Source organism: Microtus oregoni, unplaced genomic scaffold (assembly GCF_018167655.1).
Source record: "Microtus oregoni isolate MIOR12 unplaced genomic scaffold, Mior012 000045F_ref0000178, whole genome shotgun sequence".
Lineage (NCBI taxonomy): Eukaryota > Metazoa > Chordata > Mammalia > Rodentia > Cricetidae > Microtus > Microtus oregoni.
The window spans coordinates 15,287,409-15,303,858 of NW_024543219.1; the positions used below are offsets into that span (position 1 = coordinate 15,287,409).

Below are 16,450 nucleotides of genomic sequence, written 5' to 3' on the forward strand. Positions count from 1 at the left end.
AATCACTATATCCGGGGGTGTCACCGTCCTGCCACCACCCCCGGATCATCCCGGTTCACTCCTCCAAGGGCAGCATCTCTCGACTCTGCTCCGTGGAGTCAACACGAATGTCTGCCCCGCGGGGGACCTGGAGGCTGGACCACGTGCAGCCAGAGGGATTTAGGTCGCTAACGTTTCGAGGCCATTTTCTCAGAAAGGTGACAGTCAGAGGCTCAGGTTTGGAGGGTCATAATTTTAGTATACCATGCAGCTGACCAGAGAGCTGCCCCTCAGACACTTGAATATTTCTCTACCATCCCTGGGTAAGGTCTCTAGACTCTCCAAATGACCAGAGCGTCATTTAGGGGCGCCGGGGGGAAAGGGATGTCCCCAGGAGGGTGCAAGTGTTGACTTTGCAGCCAGAGGTGACTTGGCGGTCTGCACTGTTCCCAGCAGTGGCTTGTTGAGTGAAAGGTGGGGGTGGAGAAAGGGAAAGCGGTGCTTTTGCCGAATATTCCCCCAAAGCCCCGGAACCCACTCCTTCGTGCCTCCTCCATCAGGTCTTCCGCACCGTGGCAGCGCTCAAAAGCTCCCTCCGGGAGAGCTCGGGGAAGGAGCAAGCAGTCTTGTTGAGCTCTAAGCTAACTAGCCCAAGAAAGACCTAAGAGCGCCGATGTCCCGCCCCCCCCCCAACCCCCACAAGGGCTTGGAACTTCCAAAACCGGTCTTTCAGAAAGAACCAGGGAACGGGTGCTCGCTTTGACAGCACATATACTAAAATTGGAACTCTACAGAAAAGATTAGTTTGGCCCCTGTGCAAGGATGTTAGGCAAATTCATGAAGTACTCCATATTAAAAGAAAACAACCAGGGAAGGGAGGGACAGTGGCTCAGAAACCACCTCCTTACATCTGAAGGTGACCTTATGCCCACAGGTTTATCCTCTTCTTTCTCAGAACAGTACTGGTTGTTCAGAGGTGAAATGATGAACAACATGCCCAGGCTTTGATGGGAACAATTCCTTTTCTTAAGAGCATCGCAAGTGTGCGGGGGCGGGGGGGGGGGGGAGGGATGATTTAGCTGTAAGCTGATAATCGAGTAGTGGTCAGACACCCCTTCCCCAACCTCACTAATCGAGACCATGTGACCACATAACACCCATTAGGCCCCAGTAATCCGCTATCAACACGTTTTGCAGCCATTTGAATGTTAAGGAGATTTTTATTAATGGTTCATGATCCTAAAATGTGACCAGCAGTTCTGGAAACATTTTAATAGCTCCGAGTTTTGATTATCTGGTTGTAATGTAGTCTGAGGCTACATTACATGGAGGTTAAGGTAGTGAGATTGGGATGGGCATTCACTGGACCCAATACCAGTCGCTAAGAGTTTACCCTTCAGTGGTGACCTGAGGATGTGGGAACAAAGGTTCTCGGACAGTGTTTCCCAGGGAATATTTGCTGGTCCCTTCACAAGCCGTCCAATGTGTGTGGGGAGGGGGTAAGGGAAGTAACCGCACCCAATGCCTGCTAGGAATGGATACCTTGTTTTTAAGGAAGCCCTCAGGGTGGAAATGGTCCCCAGGGATGTCAAGTAGACTCAGTAGCTAAATCCCTTTCTCATCCTTGCAAGAGGCCAGTTAAGACTCTGACAATACAGGGAGGGTGGCAAGGGATTCCATCTGATTCAGGAACATCCTTCTTCCTTCCTGGAGCCAACACAGGGCAGTTCAGACCTTACTAGCTTACCATTGTGTTTGCTATGGGATTCTTTTTTATTCCGCTTGTTTATTTGTTTTCTTCAAACATTGTTTCCACTAAGGACTGGAAGTAGAGGGTGGACAAAGTTGGGGAGTAAAAGTTAAGTCCTAGACCCCATGCCATCAGACTTTCCCTCTAGGAGAAAAACACATTTTGAAGTTGCCCTCCCCAGAAGATGGTGGCGCAGCTGCCCTGGCACCTACAGTCATCTTTGACTAAATGGATTGGACCTCGTAGGGCTCCTTTATTTCAATCTGCTTATTGTCTGTTTGCAGTCAACAGCGGGTTGGGTCTTAAACATAAAACATGGTGCTGGCAGGAGGGGAAGTCTGATGGAGTCTCTTTAGCATTTGGGAGGGACCTCCTTTGGTCGCGAAGGCTTATGCTTAGCAGAAGGCTTTTCAAATGCATTACCTGCTTCCTCCTCTCCAGCCACTTCCGCAGACACAAGTTACTTGCTTCCGTTTCCTTCAAAAGCAGCCACCAGACAAAACTACCTTTTCCAAATACTGTATACATCCTGTTCGAATTGAGCATAAAACAATTTTAAAAAACACTTCTCCAAGTCATATGGCTATTGGCAGGCAGTTGGAAGGAGAAGCTCCAAGCAATTCCACACGTTTCTCAATATCATGGTGAACAACAGCTTTACTCGTAATGTTAATTCTGTCTGAGATAAACCCTATCGTCAGTAGTTTCACAGCCAATCCCCCCCAAATGTCGGGGTAGCCCTCCTTAGGGGTTTTGCAGGAGTAGACAGATGGTCTTTGGACTTTTATGCCCCACCAACCCAAGGGTGGAAATGGGGTTTCTGGGAGAATCAGGTTTATCAGGGCAACCTGCCCTGACAGGGTGAGAGAGGATTAGAAAAGCAGGGGTCCTTAGTGCTCTGCTCATAGATATGAGTATGCAGATGTTGTGATAGGGGCATAAAAAGGGCTGCTGTCCTCCTGATGGTTTAGGAGGAAGGCAAGGATGCAGGCACAGGTCAAGGACCAACAGAACACAGCGTCTTGCATCCTGTTTTCTACTTCTATTTGTATGAGATGCCCGTCTTCTTTGTGTACGTCTTTTGCATGATTAAAACACACCTCTGCTTGCAAGAGACCCCACCTAACATCAGTACACCTGGTTTTGGGTTACAGCGTTGTCTTAATAACAATAGTGAGTTTCTCACCAGGTGTGAGGTTCTCGGCTTTGAACTTCCGTTTGTCCGACTGGCGGTTTCTGATTAATTGGAGACCAGCACTTGTGTGAGGCCTCTGCACTGCAGGTACTGGAATGGGACGAATTGGCAACCCGACGACATCCATGACACCGAAAGGAGTCGCTTCCCCATTCCAGAACTTGCTTCTGACCCTCTAGGCTGCCGCGCCGGATCCCAAACCAAACCAGCCAACGCTCGTGGGGAAACGAGGCTGGGTGCCAAGGAGTTTCAAGCTACCGAGTCAGTACCGGGCTATCAAAAGAGGGCTCGAAGTCAGTGTAATCACTACCTAAGCACCTGGTTGTCCTTGAAATTCCCCAAGGGCAGACACAGCTGGGCGCCCCGGTCTGGTCCGAGGCGCTACTGGAGCCCTCAAGCCGAGCGACCAACTAACCCCAAGCTTCCTGGAGCAGCTGTCCTCTCCCAAGTCGCCTGCAGCGCAGCCCCCACCCCCATTCCCGGAACCCTGCAAAGCCAGCCATCCCCGGTCTCCTCCAGACCGACTTTCCGCAGGGCTGGCCTGATGATCGCCACTCGCCAGCCTCCGGTACGCAGAATACAGGTCGCTCGGACGCAGAACGCTTGCCTCCCAAATTGCTTTCCAAACCCCGAAATTGCCTTGACCCCTGAACTCCGCTGGGCTTAAAATATCCCAACGACACCCACCCCACTAGGGTTCAGTGGCTGCGGGCGTGGCAGGGCAGGGTCGCGCTCCCCCTGGCCCTGGCGGCGACGCCTCGTGCTCTCCAGGTATGGGGACTGGGTTGAAGGGACCTGCTAGTCTGGAGTGAAGTCCGGGACCTTGCGGGAGCCCCACGAGAAAAGACAGCCACTTGGCTAGGCCAGAGCCTTCAACACCAGCAGGGCCGAATGCAGCCCAGAGCCCCCGCCCCAACTCTGATCCCCCGGGCACAGCTGGGACGATTTTCCTAGCAAGCCTCTGTTGCTGGGAAGGGCAGCCCTGAAGAAAGAGGGTCCGAGGCATTCGGTGGGCTGCCTCGACCAACCAGGGTACCAGGCTGTTTCTGGAAGTTGCGCCCGGCCTCCGCAGCTGTTCTTTCCCGATATTTGAGTGGAGGGGTGGGTAGGGACACGCAGACACAGATGTGCGATTAGGAGCCCGGAGGAGTTGAGGAAACGACCATTTTCTAAATAAACCTGGAGGTTTCGAAAGCCAGAACTTAATTAGCCTGATTGAATTTCTCTTCTTATCTATGAAGGGAACACTATACCAAGGTGAAATCCAAAGGGCTAGGCATATTTGTAAGAGCGAGAAAGGTTGGACACAAGCTTTGAAAAGCCAGTCTGTCCCCCACACCTCACCTCTGCCCTCCCAAACGAAGGTCGTATCGCCCGCTGGCTTCCGATTAAGCGACTCCCTGACTCATTTGGAGGCGAGTCATTTCAGTACCAACTATCAAGCAGTATGGGACTTCATTAACTTCATTAAACCCAGTCTTGATTAGGAGTGGCGATCAGAACTCTGGATATCTTTAAGCCAATGCTAGCTTCCCATTCGCTCCCGTTTCCCTTTGATCGTGGGAAATCCTTTCTACTTTGCGAGTTCATTCAAAGCAATTGAACTGTGTGGTCTCAGTTAAACGAAGTTGTGCAGAAGTGATGGAAAAATTGGTTTTAGAGACCTCCTTTAACTTCGTGTTCAGACCCTGAAGAAACCGACTCATTGCTGAGTAAGCCCTAAGCTTGCCAGATACTCATCCTGTTCTTGCTAAGATTTCCTGAAAACCAATGGCAATCTGAGAGATTGGTTCCTTAGGAGTTACTTTACTATTGCACGGAAAAACGTGCAGCGTTAAAAAAAAAAAAAAAAAAAAAAAAAAAAAAAAAAAAAAAAAAAAAAAAAAAACACTAGATCTGGGAAACCTAAAGACCCTGGGTCCCCAATATCCCTTCAGGGAAGACTACAGAAGATGAATTACCTCCAGGTCCAGGAGGATCTAGCTATCCAGCTCTGCAGTTATGATGGCTGCAAAATACTGTTTTATTTAGCAGTAAAACGACTTGACTCTTTAGGCCAAGATTAGGTGAGATTTAAGAGTACAGCGGAGATGGGAAACTAAATAACCAGAAAACAAAAGGGTTGCAACAGCTAACCTTCATTTATAGAGTTACAATCAAGAGTCATTGAATTTGGTCAAATTTTAAGAACGTAAGAAGTTTAAGATGAAATTGACTAGTTTTTTTTTTTTTTTCCCCAAGGAGTACCACAATCATTGGCCATTTATCTTTTCTGGTAACTCCTACAATAAAAAAAAAAAAAAAAGGGACCCCTTTCCCCAGGGCGCACACACACTGACCAGGATGCCTTGTGTTCAACTACTGAAATTATGGGTTTTTAAAGTTTTCTGAAACTCTTTTGTTCAGAAATCATTTCTGCCTGAGTTGCTTTCAGATTCTGATTACACTCATGTTTACCTCATCTTTCTTTTAAAGGAAAAAAAATGTCCTTAGAGAACTGAAACAAGAAATTCTTGCCATACTCTTTTTCTGAGATACTCCAGTTTCCCCCTAAACATACAGACACGCACACACATAAACTAATCTATCTAAAAAACACCTCAACCAAGCGCCTACCAAATGACTCAAGCTCCTGCAGGGAGGACAGGGTGATTGGGAGCTGCCACTTCCATGTGGAGCAATCCTGAGGGAAGTCAGCTCACAAACCAAGTTGTTCAGCCAAAGGGAAAGCATAGGAAACAAAGTCACTGACTTCAATAAACACAGAAGAAGGTGAGGCTGAATACAGGCTTTTCATTCATAAGCAATGGTATAAAATTAAACTAGACCCAGTGTTGTGCTAGAACCATTTTAATATAATTATACATATCTGCCAATTCCAGGGCGAAAGGGTTTATGCATATATAACTTCCAGTTAACATCTGCAAGCATAAATGACAATGATCTCGGTTTAAAATTCATCAGGGTCAGAGCAATTGATCAATGTCTTTTTACTGCCAGGCTTACCAACATTAAATTACGGACGAATCAGGGTCCTTTTGCTACTACTCGATCCTTGACCAGAGACAGCAGGGCAGCTCACCTCCAGCCAAAGGTAATCTTTCTAGAACAGTATTCAGTTGCTCTGAATTTTGCTTACAATTATAACCTATTTAATCACAGAAGAACCCCTGCATAGGTGGAGTTCAAGGTTGCATACAATAACAGGAGATCACAGTTTTGAAGTCTAGCACAGATTAAAAACCACAGATGTACCATTTATATAAGACACACACTGATTGTCTCTTAAACTACATATTGACTCCTTATGAACATTATTTTTTTTAAATAAAGTAGTGCATCTAGGACAATCAGTCGCACAATTCACACAGCCCTGAAAAGGTTTTCAGTGCCAGCTACCAGTTGGTCATGAACCGTGAATAAGTCTGGGAACTGTCCATTTCTGAGATTCCACCAAGGATTGGCTAAAACACCTCTGGCTTTGAAGGGTTGGGCCTTCTCTCCCTTCCCTCATAACCTAGTTTGGTTTGATATTTCTATTTTGAGTGATGTTTGGTTGCATGTGACTAGAATATATTTGATAAATCATTTGCAAATCAGAAAAACCAATGATTTAGAACTATGACAGAATCTTATGATTGGTTTGTCCATTTCAGGTTGCTGGTTGATAGGCCCCTCTAAGGCCCTTCATTTTTCCTTCTATGCCTCTCGGGAACTTTGATCAGGAGTCTGAGCATCATCCCATCTAACTCTTTTAACCAATGCCTGGCTAAAACTGGAATGTCCAGCCCAGCATATTTAAAAATCACCCACAAAAATAGGTTCTACAGGTCTTCACAAAACCTGGAATTTCCACGAGGATGTCTGATCTTTATAATCCAAGCAGTCAGCATTGAAGTTAAGCTTCCAGGAGGCAGTTTGGTCCTTATAATCCAAGCAATCAGTGGTTGAGTTAAAACCCAAGCTTGAAGCTCCATATCCCTGGGTGGAAAGAGAAGCTGGGGACTGATTGAGATGGCTGGTAACTGCATTGGTACCCATGGGACTGAGTGTGGCCCCCGGTCCAGGAAGCTGGTGATGCATAGGGGTCAAATAAGATCCACAGTCCATGCCCCCAAAGTAGGAAGTTGAGCCAGAATATCCTTGACTATAACCTGAAGCCTGAGTATAGGTCATAGGATAGGACCTTTGCATGCAGGAGGAGGAGGTGGACAAGGGGTCTGACAGTGGGGAGATGGAAGCTGGGCTCCAGATAGACACAGGAGCACTGCTGCTGGCAATGGTTGGGACTGAGGTACTAGAGGGGGGAGTGAACTGGCCACTGGTTCCACTCTCAGAACTCACTTCCCGAGCTGGAGAGGTCTTCTTTTTGGCAGGTCTCACTTTGTTTTGACCTCCATTCTGTTGCTGCTGCTGTTGTTGGCGGCACTTAGCTCTTCGGTTCTTAAACCATACCTTGAAAGGGAAAGAAACTTCTTTAATGTGGTCATAAAAACTCCATAAGGTCAAGAGTGGTCCTAGATTGCATGGCCAAATGATCAGACAATTTCCTTTGTTGTTAGAGACCACTGACTCACAAGGTTCTTCCACCTACATCTCCCCAGTTGATGGAAAGTCAACCTACACAACCTAATCATCCAGAATTTAAGATAATCACTCTTAATTGTAAGCTAAAACTTCTCTACCTTGCTTCCCTATTTCACCTCTTCTGCACAGAGAGAAGAGAGAGACCTAAATGTATTTTGGGATGACCTCAAAATAGACGATATCTATGTCTTTCAGAAGGAAGCAGTCTGGTGCTACATGCCACCAAGAGCAGACTTTTAGTTCAATCAGTATACATTGCACCGTCCAGGAAGCAACAGCTAACAGGAAGGCTGCCTCCACGACCTAACATTTTGTCTCTCTTAGATGCATGAAAGAAATCTCCAAGAAGACATGCTCCTGGGGAGGAGATCTGAGCCAGTGTCTGCTGAAAGACACTTTGTACTGAATGAAAGGACTTGTGTGGCTTCTGCTTTGAACTCAAAGGCAGCCCTCAAAACGAGTCTTCAAGACTCGAGGCTGTGCCTTCATTCACGCCCGGCACACTCTGTTCGCTACACCGACTCACTGATTTGTTCACCTGAAAAACTTTGCCACTCTGAAAATTCCCTTTACCACCCTTGTGCATCCTCTGCAAGGCAGGAACTTATGACAGAAACTGCTGGCGTTTGACTTAGCTAAAGGTCCTTGAGGGGGAGGGGGTTGGTTGTCCTGGAACTTGTTCTGTAGACCAAGCTAGCCTGGGACTCAAAGAAATCCACTTGTCTATCTCCCTTGTGCTGGGATTAAAAGCATGGCACTGGCTACAGGTCCTTGCTTACTCTGTGTTGAAGGGGTTCTCCATTTGCACGTTGTTGTCACTGCGGTGCCCCCAAGGCCAAGCTCAGCTCCACTAATCACCCTGAGTCAGTTTGTTTTCAGGGAAGGCTTTGGGTCAAGAATTACAAGTGCTAAATTTTTTTCCAGCCCACTTTGAAAACTCCTGTTTTCTGCTTTGTAGTTCACAGTGAGGTCTGACAATTTCAAAAACATGTCCTACCCAAAGGAGAGTGTCCTGTGTGTGTAGATGAGGTGCCAAACACCAAAGAGTTCCATATAGGACTTACTCTCCAGTCAAGAGGGAGTTGATCTTTCTCCCTTTCCAAGTAAAATATGGAGGGAGCTAGAGCAAGAAATGGGGATATCTTTCCAGATAGTAAGAATATAAAATTTTATCTGTTAATTGACAGAGCTAGAAACTGTGTCCTGTCCTCAGTAAGCCAACCCCACACATATTCATTTGCTAGTTTTTCCATGTACTTAAAAAAAAAAATTTCTTTTGGACTGTTAAGGAGCTCTACTCCATGGCCGTTTCCCACACACAAAGTTCAAGAAGAGGATGTCCACACAAGGACCACACGACTAACCTTGAAATTTGCCCTCGACTGGACCTGGAACTTCAGGGGACTCTGAACCCCAAAGGTTCTAGGACTTGGTGTTTGCAGCTGAATTTGCTACTCTTACCTTGCAACCAGGCCAGAAGACCCTGGGTAATAGAATTAAGCACGGACGGGAAGCAAAAGGAGAATAGTTCACTAGCTCCTGAAAGTGTGTAGCCAGTACACACCAAACTTCAGAGAGGGCAGGCTCAGGAAAGACAGCGTCTCGACATCTGCCCTACCTGTACCCTGGACTCGGGCAAGTTGATTTTCAGCGCCACCTCTTCTCGCATGAAGATGTCTGGGTACCGGGTCTTGGCAAATAGAGCTTCCAACACGTCCAGCTGTGCCCTGGTGAATGTAGTCCTCTCCCGCCGCTGTTTCCGGGGGGTGGCTGCAGGACAAGAAGCCCAGGGCCCTTTAGGGTGGGGGAGCAGTTTCTCAGTCACAGCACTTTTGCCTGGGTCACGACTCCCACACCTCCACCTCCCACCGCATTCCTACCAAGGACCCCCGACCTCCACCCCAGAACCTCGCAGCACACTGCACCCCCGCAGACTACGAATCAACGCTTGGAGAGATAGCAAAATAAACTGAGTAAAACAATTCCCACTCCCACGTCCGATTCTGGAAACAAACAAGAAACAACCGCCGGACCATACTATCAACAGAAACGGCTGTCTAATAAAGTTAGAGGCTCTGAAAGGACCAGCGGCTGGAAATGACGCAGCAATAGTGGAGCCAGTTCCCAGTTCCCACGGTATTTTAGCCCCGCAAGGACCTTTGTTCGTGCATCTTTAAAATGCAACAAGAGTTCAGACTTTTGAGTATTTGGTGAGGGGCGACGTGCCGGGGAAAGAAAATGGCTAGCACCTGGAGGGAAGCCACACCTCTAAGGATTAAAGGGAGGGGGCCTGGAGGTACCGGAAGCCCCAGGCAAGGCCTGGAGAACTGTAGAGGACCGTAGGGGGAGAAAATTCGATTGCTCCCCGGGCGGTACTAGCTAGGAACTGGGCGTGCAGAGTAGGCGAGAGAATGCTCAAGTGACAAGGTCAACAACCTTCCACGACCCTGTCCAATGAGTGTCCCCAAGCCACTCTAATTAAGAATGGAGCAGTGAGATTTTCTGTGACTGCTTCGGACCCCAGACTCGTCTCTTTCCAGCCTCTTGTTCCCTCCTGGGTCAGTAAATGCCCGGTAGCTCTCGGCTGCTTCGTGAAAGGAAAACAAGAGTGGAGCTTGAGTGAGGGCAGTGAGCCCTCCAACTTGGGAGCTCCTGGGAGGCGAGCATGGGGAAGGGCGTCGAGAATGCCGCGGGACTCACTTACCCGGGTACCCCACGGAGGGATGTAGCAAGTCCATACCCGAAGTGGTCAGACTCAGCCCATTGACTGCGTAAGGCGGTTGCTTTAGATAAGACATCATGCTAAGGTTGTTTGGAGGTGCAAAGTCGGCCCAAATTGGGGGGACCCAGCCGGACGGTCTCGATTCGCCTGGAGTGGACAGGGTCAGGGTCCTTGGTGGGTGGGTTTGAAGCGATGGAACTGAGGGCAAAGCAAACAAACAGAGGTGCTGGTTTACTGCTTGTGAGTGAGCAGCTTCCTCCGCGTTCCATCACTAACTAAAAAGAGCCAGGGCGACGCTAGACACTGGCTTTAAAAGGAGTTGCAGATGCGCCCCCCGCCGTCCCCCCAGCCCCCAGCAACTCCAAAACTAGAGGGGTTGGAGCGAGACCAGATAAACCTGTCTTCCCCACCCCCACCCTAAACTTAAAAAAAAAAAGACCCAAGGAAAGCAATTACAATCTGCCTTCCCCAAGAACAAAACCCCAAGCTTCCAAATGCACACATTACATTCCTATCCCAACATTTGCATAGGACTCATTGGCTGGCACTAGCTAATTGTCTCAAACAAAACTTGATTGGGGCCATTTGCAGAGACAAAGAACTCTTTGGCTAAATAAATAATGCTGATAACAAAGACCATTGGTGAGAAACAAAGAAACAATTCAAGAAATCTACCTCTTCCCAGACAGTTGCCTTTCCCTGGCAGAGATTTTTAATTATCTTAGCTTTTTTTTTATTACCACTTTCAACTGCTGTGAATCTAAAATGTAAATGCATTTAACATTTAAAATACCAACTTGCTGAAGAACAAACTTGAGAAAACTGCCCGACCATTATGATTCCACTTTTGAAGTCATTTCCAGTAACCATTTTCACCTAATTAGTAGTCTGGATAATTAGATTTTGAGGTAAGTAACAGATTTATTAGGGTTTTGTAGGACCTTGATTATATGTGTCTAAAGAACTATAGCTAAACAAACAAGTATTTAACTTTTAAGTGACACCCATCAAATATCTAATTTAAACATACTGGGGGGGGGGAAGTCTTCAGGCTTGGAATGGGGCTTGCCAGAAATGTTGAAGTTAGACACCAATCAGAAAAAACAGTAGGCCCCCACATTTTGCAAGTGGGAAGGGATACTTTGGTAGGGCAAGCTGCTTCCATGTTGATTTTGATAAGGAGTTGCAGATCCTGGGGGAGGCAGATTTTAGGGGATTTGGGGTTCTCAGAGGCTGCACCAGATTCCCACATTTTAGGTTCGAAATAGATAAACATTCAAATCCTATGAAACTAATAGGATTTCTCTCTACCTTCCAAGTTTACTATAATTATACACAAAAAAGAGCTTGAAAGAAAAGGAAAAGTTATTTCTGTTCCTTTGCTGAGTCCCCTCTCCCAGAGCTATGTTAATATAGGCAGGCAGCATCCAAGACTGGCTTTTATTTTCCTAAAACTCGGCACCTATTTTACCAAAATCTCTGCTTGGAAACTTTGACACTCTTAGAAACTTTCCTCAAAATGGCGGCTACAAGATTGTGAGTTATCTTTTTTTTTTTAACCTTCATAATGAAATTCTAATAAATTTAAGGACGGTAGATTTTCATATTTACCTCACTTAACAGACCAAGGCAAAAGTTTCTCAAACAGAACTCAACAACTGCGACTTCTTCCTGATTTAAATTCAGAACACAAGTCACGTTTTCCCACCCTAAAATGTGATTTCTTAAATGTCCTCCTTAAAGAACTGGATTATTACTGGCACAGCTAGTTGCTCTTAAAAAACAACAACAACACTATATTCCTCCTCCTAAGAGCCAGCTGTTTGGGGCTGTGAAAGTTAACACTATTTAAACACAGTCATTGCTTATTTAGATGGTCTCTACTCTAAAGTGGAAGTTTTTGAAAACATCCTTACCCCCTTGAAAAAGTTCTGAACCAAAAGTATAGGAACCAAAAATCATATCTGATGTTAAGATGGGGAAATGTATTTACGGGCCTAGCTTCCACCCAATTAGAAATGCCTAAACACATCTTTTGATAAACGCCTGTCTACGTTCCACCATAAAGGAGATCCTTCCTGGAGAGTCAAAATGGTTCACAATCTCATGGTAACCTGTTCTCACTTTTCCTACTGGGGGAAAAAAAACGGGAGAAAACCCAAACCGCGGGAACTTCTTCACAGCCAACCTAGATAATAAACGCAGACAGAAGAAGACGGCTGCGGGCCCTTCCATCTAACTTTCAGTCCGGTAAGGATTCCACACAGCTTCCTCTCCACGCACAGTGCAAAGAGGGGTGGGGGTGGGGACGCCCTTCTAAGACTTAAGACTTAATGTGACCGCGAGGCGAGGTGGCTTCTGAGAGCGCATACCTAGGAGGAAACGGCGGTAGCGTGGCGAGTCCCCGAGTGCCCTCACCTCCAAGCGACTAGGTCCGGCGTCCCTGCCCTGCAGCGCCGCAGATCAACAGCCCTGACGCCCAGGGTCCCTCTCCACTGCCTGCGCCGGCCTGCGCAGCCTTATATCTAACGGTCAATTCGTGCAATCTGTCGCTTCCCCCTCTATACCCCCTCCTCCTTAGTGTTTTTTTTTTCTTCTTCCAAGAAGCCCATCTACCAGTTGCTGTTCCTCGCTCAATAATAATTACCTCGTCCGAGAATTAATTATAATAAATGTTTTCTTGATAAACTAACGAGATAATCCGAGGGGCACACGTCCCTTAATTACAGGCGGTCGTGCTCAGCCCTGCTTCTCGTCCTGGCTGATTAATTTTCTGCATGATGTAGAGGAAACAAAACTACGTGCACTGGTGATTGGCCTGCGGCAGGGAAGAGGACCAAGAACTGGGGGGAGGAATGTACGCGGACATTTGGAAAACAGCCGCGCTTGCCTCTGCCGGGTTAACTCAAGTGAGAGTTTCTGGCCTCGGGGAATCAACTACTTCACCATCCGCGAGGGAAGGAGAAAGAGGTTTGCCAAAATGGTTGGTCTTGATTATTAATTACAGTTTGGAGAAGCCCGGATGCTAGGTTGGGAAGGAGAGGCCTGGAAGTCTACCTTACTTTGGTGAAGGAGTTTGCTCAACTCCACTCTTGTGCTAAGAACTTTCGGTGACCAGAAAAAGACCCGAAGTGAGCCGGCGAAATCCTGACCCATTCCCAAAGCTCTGAGATGGAGGACACAGTTTCAAGCTCCTCTCCGGGTCCCCTCCCCAAGTGGTGTACCAACCACCGCAGGTCCACGCGTCTGGGCCTTCTGTCCGCACACTGCTTCTCTCTATAAAGGACGTGTCCGGATAGGGGCTCTAGGGTTTCCAGAAAAAAGTGTCGCGAAATAGGGCCCTAGCTTTCAATAGTCACTTGAACGCATCAAACACCGCCACTTCTTCGGAGTTTGCCGCGCGACCCGTCATCGGCCAGGCCGGGTGTTAGTGGGGACCTTCTGATGGTTCTTCATAGGCAGGCCGAGAGCAGAGGCCGGCCTTGACCCAGGACCCCCATTATTGTCCCTGAGCTTGAGAAGGCTCTACGTGAGGGCGCAGCGGCCCACGACGCTACCCCAAACCCAGAACGACCGAGAAGCCCAGATCTCAGAGGAGAAATTCCGGTCTTGCTGACTGGGAGCAGTCAGGCGCTCACCCCCACTTTTGACCGTCCTAGGTGCGCGCAGAGGCTGCGACGCGCGTGCCCTGAACTACCCCCGGCAAAGTCGCATTTAAAACCCTGTCTAACTAGTGGTCTCGGCCTGGTGATCTGTCCCGGGGACAACGACCACAGTGTGCAGTGCCAAGGGTGGGGGGGCTGCACCCCGAGGGATAAGGAGGGAGTGATGTAAGAATTGAAGAGCCCTAGAAGCTTTAAGAGGCGCCGAGCCGAGCTGCTCTAGGCTAGGTGAAGAGGGGACGAAAGAAGGGAGCTCAGGCAGCGCGGGAGTAACCAGACGCCAGCGCTCCCGCCTCGGTTATCCGCTCGGATTTCGGCACGGGCAGCTGACTGGGGGCTCAAGAGACAACCCGCGAGGTCCCAGCCGACTGACCGAGGAGCCAGGCTTCCGGCTCACCGGCCTTCGGAAGCGCCCACATTATTAGCATTGTTTGAATTTACCAACCTAGGTACGTGCACAAGGATCATTTTGTCGCAGACTCTAAAAACGTCCTTGGGATCAAACCTAAGGACTCCAGCTAACCAAGGGGCCAAAATACAAAGCTCGCGAGGAGAAGCCATGAATAGCGTGGTCATAAGAACAAAATCCCTCCCCAACACCCCAGATTAGACTCGTAGGATTTTCACGACGTTCCGCCGCAGCGGTGACCCCCAGAAGCACGCGCTCTCGCTCCCTCCCACTCCCGCCCTCTTCTACAGATCTTTAAATTTTCCTGATGGCCATTATTTCGCCTTAAAATTCTCCTAGAAAAAAAAATACACCATCTAGAGAGGAACTCTACATCCTCAGAGTTGCACAAGAACGTCTATTGGAGGTGCGGGGAGTCCCTGCAGACTGGGGAACACAAAGCGCCATAGACAAGACAGACGGACACTTACCTTACAGCCACATTGGAGGTGAGAAAAGAAAAAAAATCAAATTATCCTTCAAAATTCCAAATAGCCAGCTATCCTAGAAGAAACCAAGAGTATTCAGTTAAAAACCTTGTAGTCTTCACCCTTCCATAAAAAGTCAAACATAAGCAAAAAAAAAAAAAAAGTACTCCTTTTTTTTAGAGAAGAGAAAATGAGAGTTGTAAACAGCGTGTGTCCGTCTACGATACGTACAAAGTAGACGTGGCGACCGAGCAGCTCTAGCGATTTTTTATTTTTAATAACAGTGGAGGCTGAGTTGGAGCTGAGGAAGGTTCCGCTCTCAGGGAGATTTGCTGAGAAAGCGCCTCTCTGGCAACTTTTTGACGCAAACTCTCCAACCAATGGCAGGGAGAGAATGATTGACACATCTAAGCCAGAGGGAAAATAATAAAAACACACAACAGGGGGAGGAAAACAGGCCGCTGCTGCACGGGGGGAAGAGCAGGCAACAAATCCAGGCCTCCGACACTACCAGAACGTTCTTAAAAACATTGGGCTGCCCTTAAAATATACGTTATGGGCCGGAGCATGTGAACTAATTGTATAATTAGAACGATGGACAGGAAGGCCTTCCCCTTCGGTCTTTTCTTCCTTTACACCCCTTTCTTGTCCTCGTTTTTCGTTTTTATTTTAGGGAAAGGACAGCAAAACCACGTAAGACAGGAAAGTGAAAAGATTTAAATCAAAACCGGAAAGGGTGGGAGGGGAGGTAACCGATTTTTGACTCCAACATTAGCAGGTTCCCTCAAACTCAGGCTGACGCTTAAAAATACGACTGTGTCCCCATAAACAGGGCTAGACGGCGCCGAGAGAAAAGCCTATGAGGAAGGAAGCCGGGACTGAGGTGTGGACATTCAGTGAAGACAGAGATAAATCCACAAGGCTGTGAACTAATTATTTGGAAACCTCACTATCCTCGGTGTTCTTCAACCCCTTACGAATAACTCCCGGTCTCGGAGCTCTGGGTTTCCTTGCTTGATTTTTCAGTTTGAGAAGCCCAGAGCAAGATGGAAAAAAAAATCGCCAACTCCCAAATCTACCCCCAAGGCTGGTTGTGAGCCAAAGAGGGGCTATTTCAAATCTCTCGGGTGTGAATGTTGGGTGGCAAAAGCTCCCACTGGAAACAGTTTCTGCATAAGAACAAATTCCTGCTCTTGCTGGGCCTGGAGCTAGCAAGGATGGAGACGCCCGAGCCTGAGGCTCAAACCCCGGAACTCGGATTCGTCAGGACCAGGAAACCAGCTCAGCTTGTCAGGTCCGCATCCAGAACCCGGCAGCTTTCACTAGCGCTTGGGTTTTGTAGAAGTGCAGGAGATTGGACAGAGTATTAGGGGATGGGGGCAAATGCCACTGCCGAGAGTGTGTGAGTGGAGGGTAGGCGGGGGAGTGATGCGGAGAGAGCAGGTTTCCCTCACAACTCCCAACGCTGAAGGAAAAAAAAACAAAAAACAAACAAAAAACCACCCAAACCCCACCACCCCCTTACTACCTCAATCACCACCGACACCACTGCTAGTGGGCCCAAAGAAACAGCTCGTTGCCTTTAATTTGGGGACCTATGTTAATGAAGTCGGTAATTAATTCGTCGCTTTGTTGTCGGTTCTTATACTGTATGTGTAATCAAATGTGGCCGTCCTTGG

General features: G+C 47.8%; 1 protein-coding gene and 1 non-coding gene across 3 annotated transcripts; one reads left to right on the plus strand and one right to left on the minus strand.

Moving 5' to 3' along the window:
* Window positions 1-729: 729 nt before the first annotated feature.
* Window positions 730-836, plus strand: LOC121435156. The gene has a single exon (XR_005972544.1). It is a non-coding gene; the product is annotated as a U6 spliceosomal RNA (small nuclear RNA).
* A 4,932-nt stretch (window positions 837-5,768) lies between these two features.
* Window positions 5,769-15,122, minus strand: Otx2 (orthodenticle homeobox 2). Of its 2 annotated transcripts, none has more exons than XM_041634138.1 (5): window positions 15,003-15,122; window positions 14,775-14,847; window positions 10,216-10,431; window positions 9,130-9,281; window positions 5,769-7,379 (listed from the first exon to the last, which is right to left on the minus strand). In XM_041634138.1, the coding sequence occupies exons 3-5, from the start codon at window positions 10,310-10,312 to the stop codon at window positions 6,759-6,761; spliced, it is 870 nt and encodes a 289-aa protein (XP_041490072.1). In that variant the 5' UTR covers window positions 10,313-10,431; window positions 14,775-14,847; window positions 15,003-15,122; the 3' UTR covers window positions 5,769-6,758. The 2 variants fall into 2 exon arrangements, with proteins under 2 accessions (XP_041490072.1, XP_041490071.1); XM_041634137.1 differs by having other exon boundaries at window positions 9,130-9,305.
* Between the last annotated feature and the right edge of the window lie 1,328 nt (window positions 15,123-16,450).

Coding starts and splice junctions, on each gene's coding strand:
- Otx2 (XM_041634137.1), bottom strand. CDS start 10,312: ATGATGTCTTATCTAAAGCAACCGCCTTACGCAGTCAATGGGCTGAGT. Junction 9,306..10,215: donor TCCCTCCGTGGGGTACCCGG/GTAAGTGAGTCC, acceptor CCCACCCTAAAG/GGCCCTGGGCTTCTTGTCCT. Junction 7,380..9,129: donor TGCCCGAGTCCAGGGTACAG/GTAGGGCAGATG, acceptor TTCCCTTTCAAG/GTATGGTTTAAGAACCGAAG.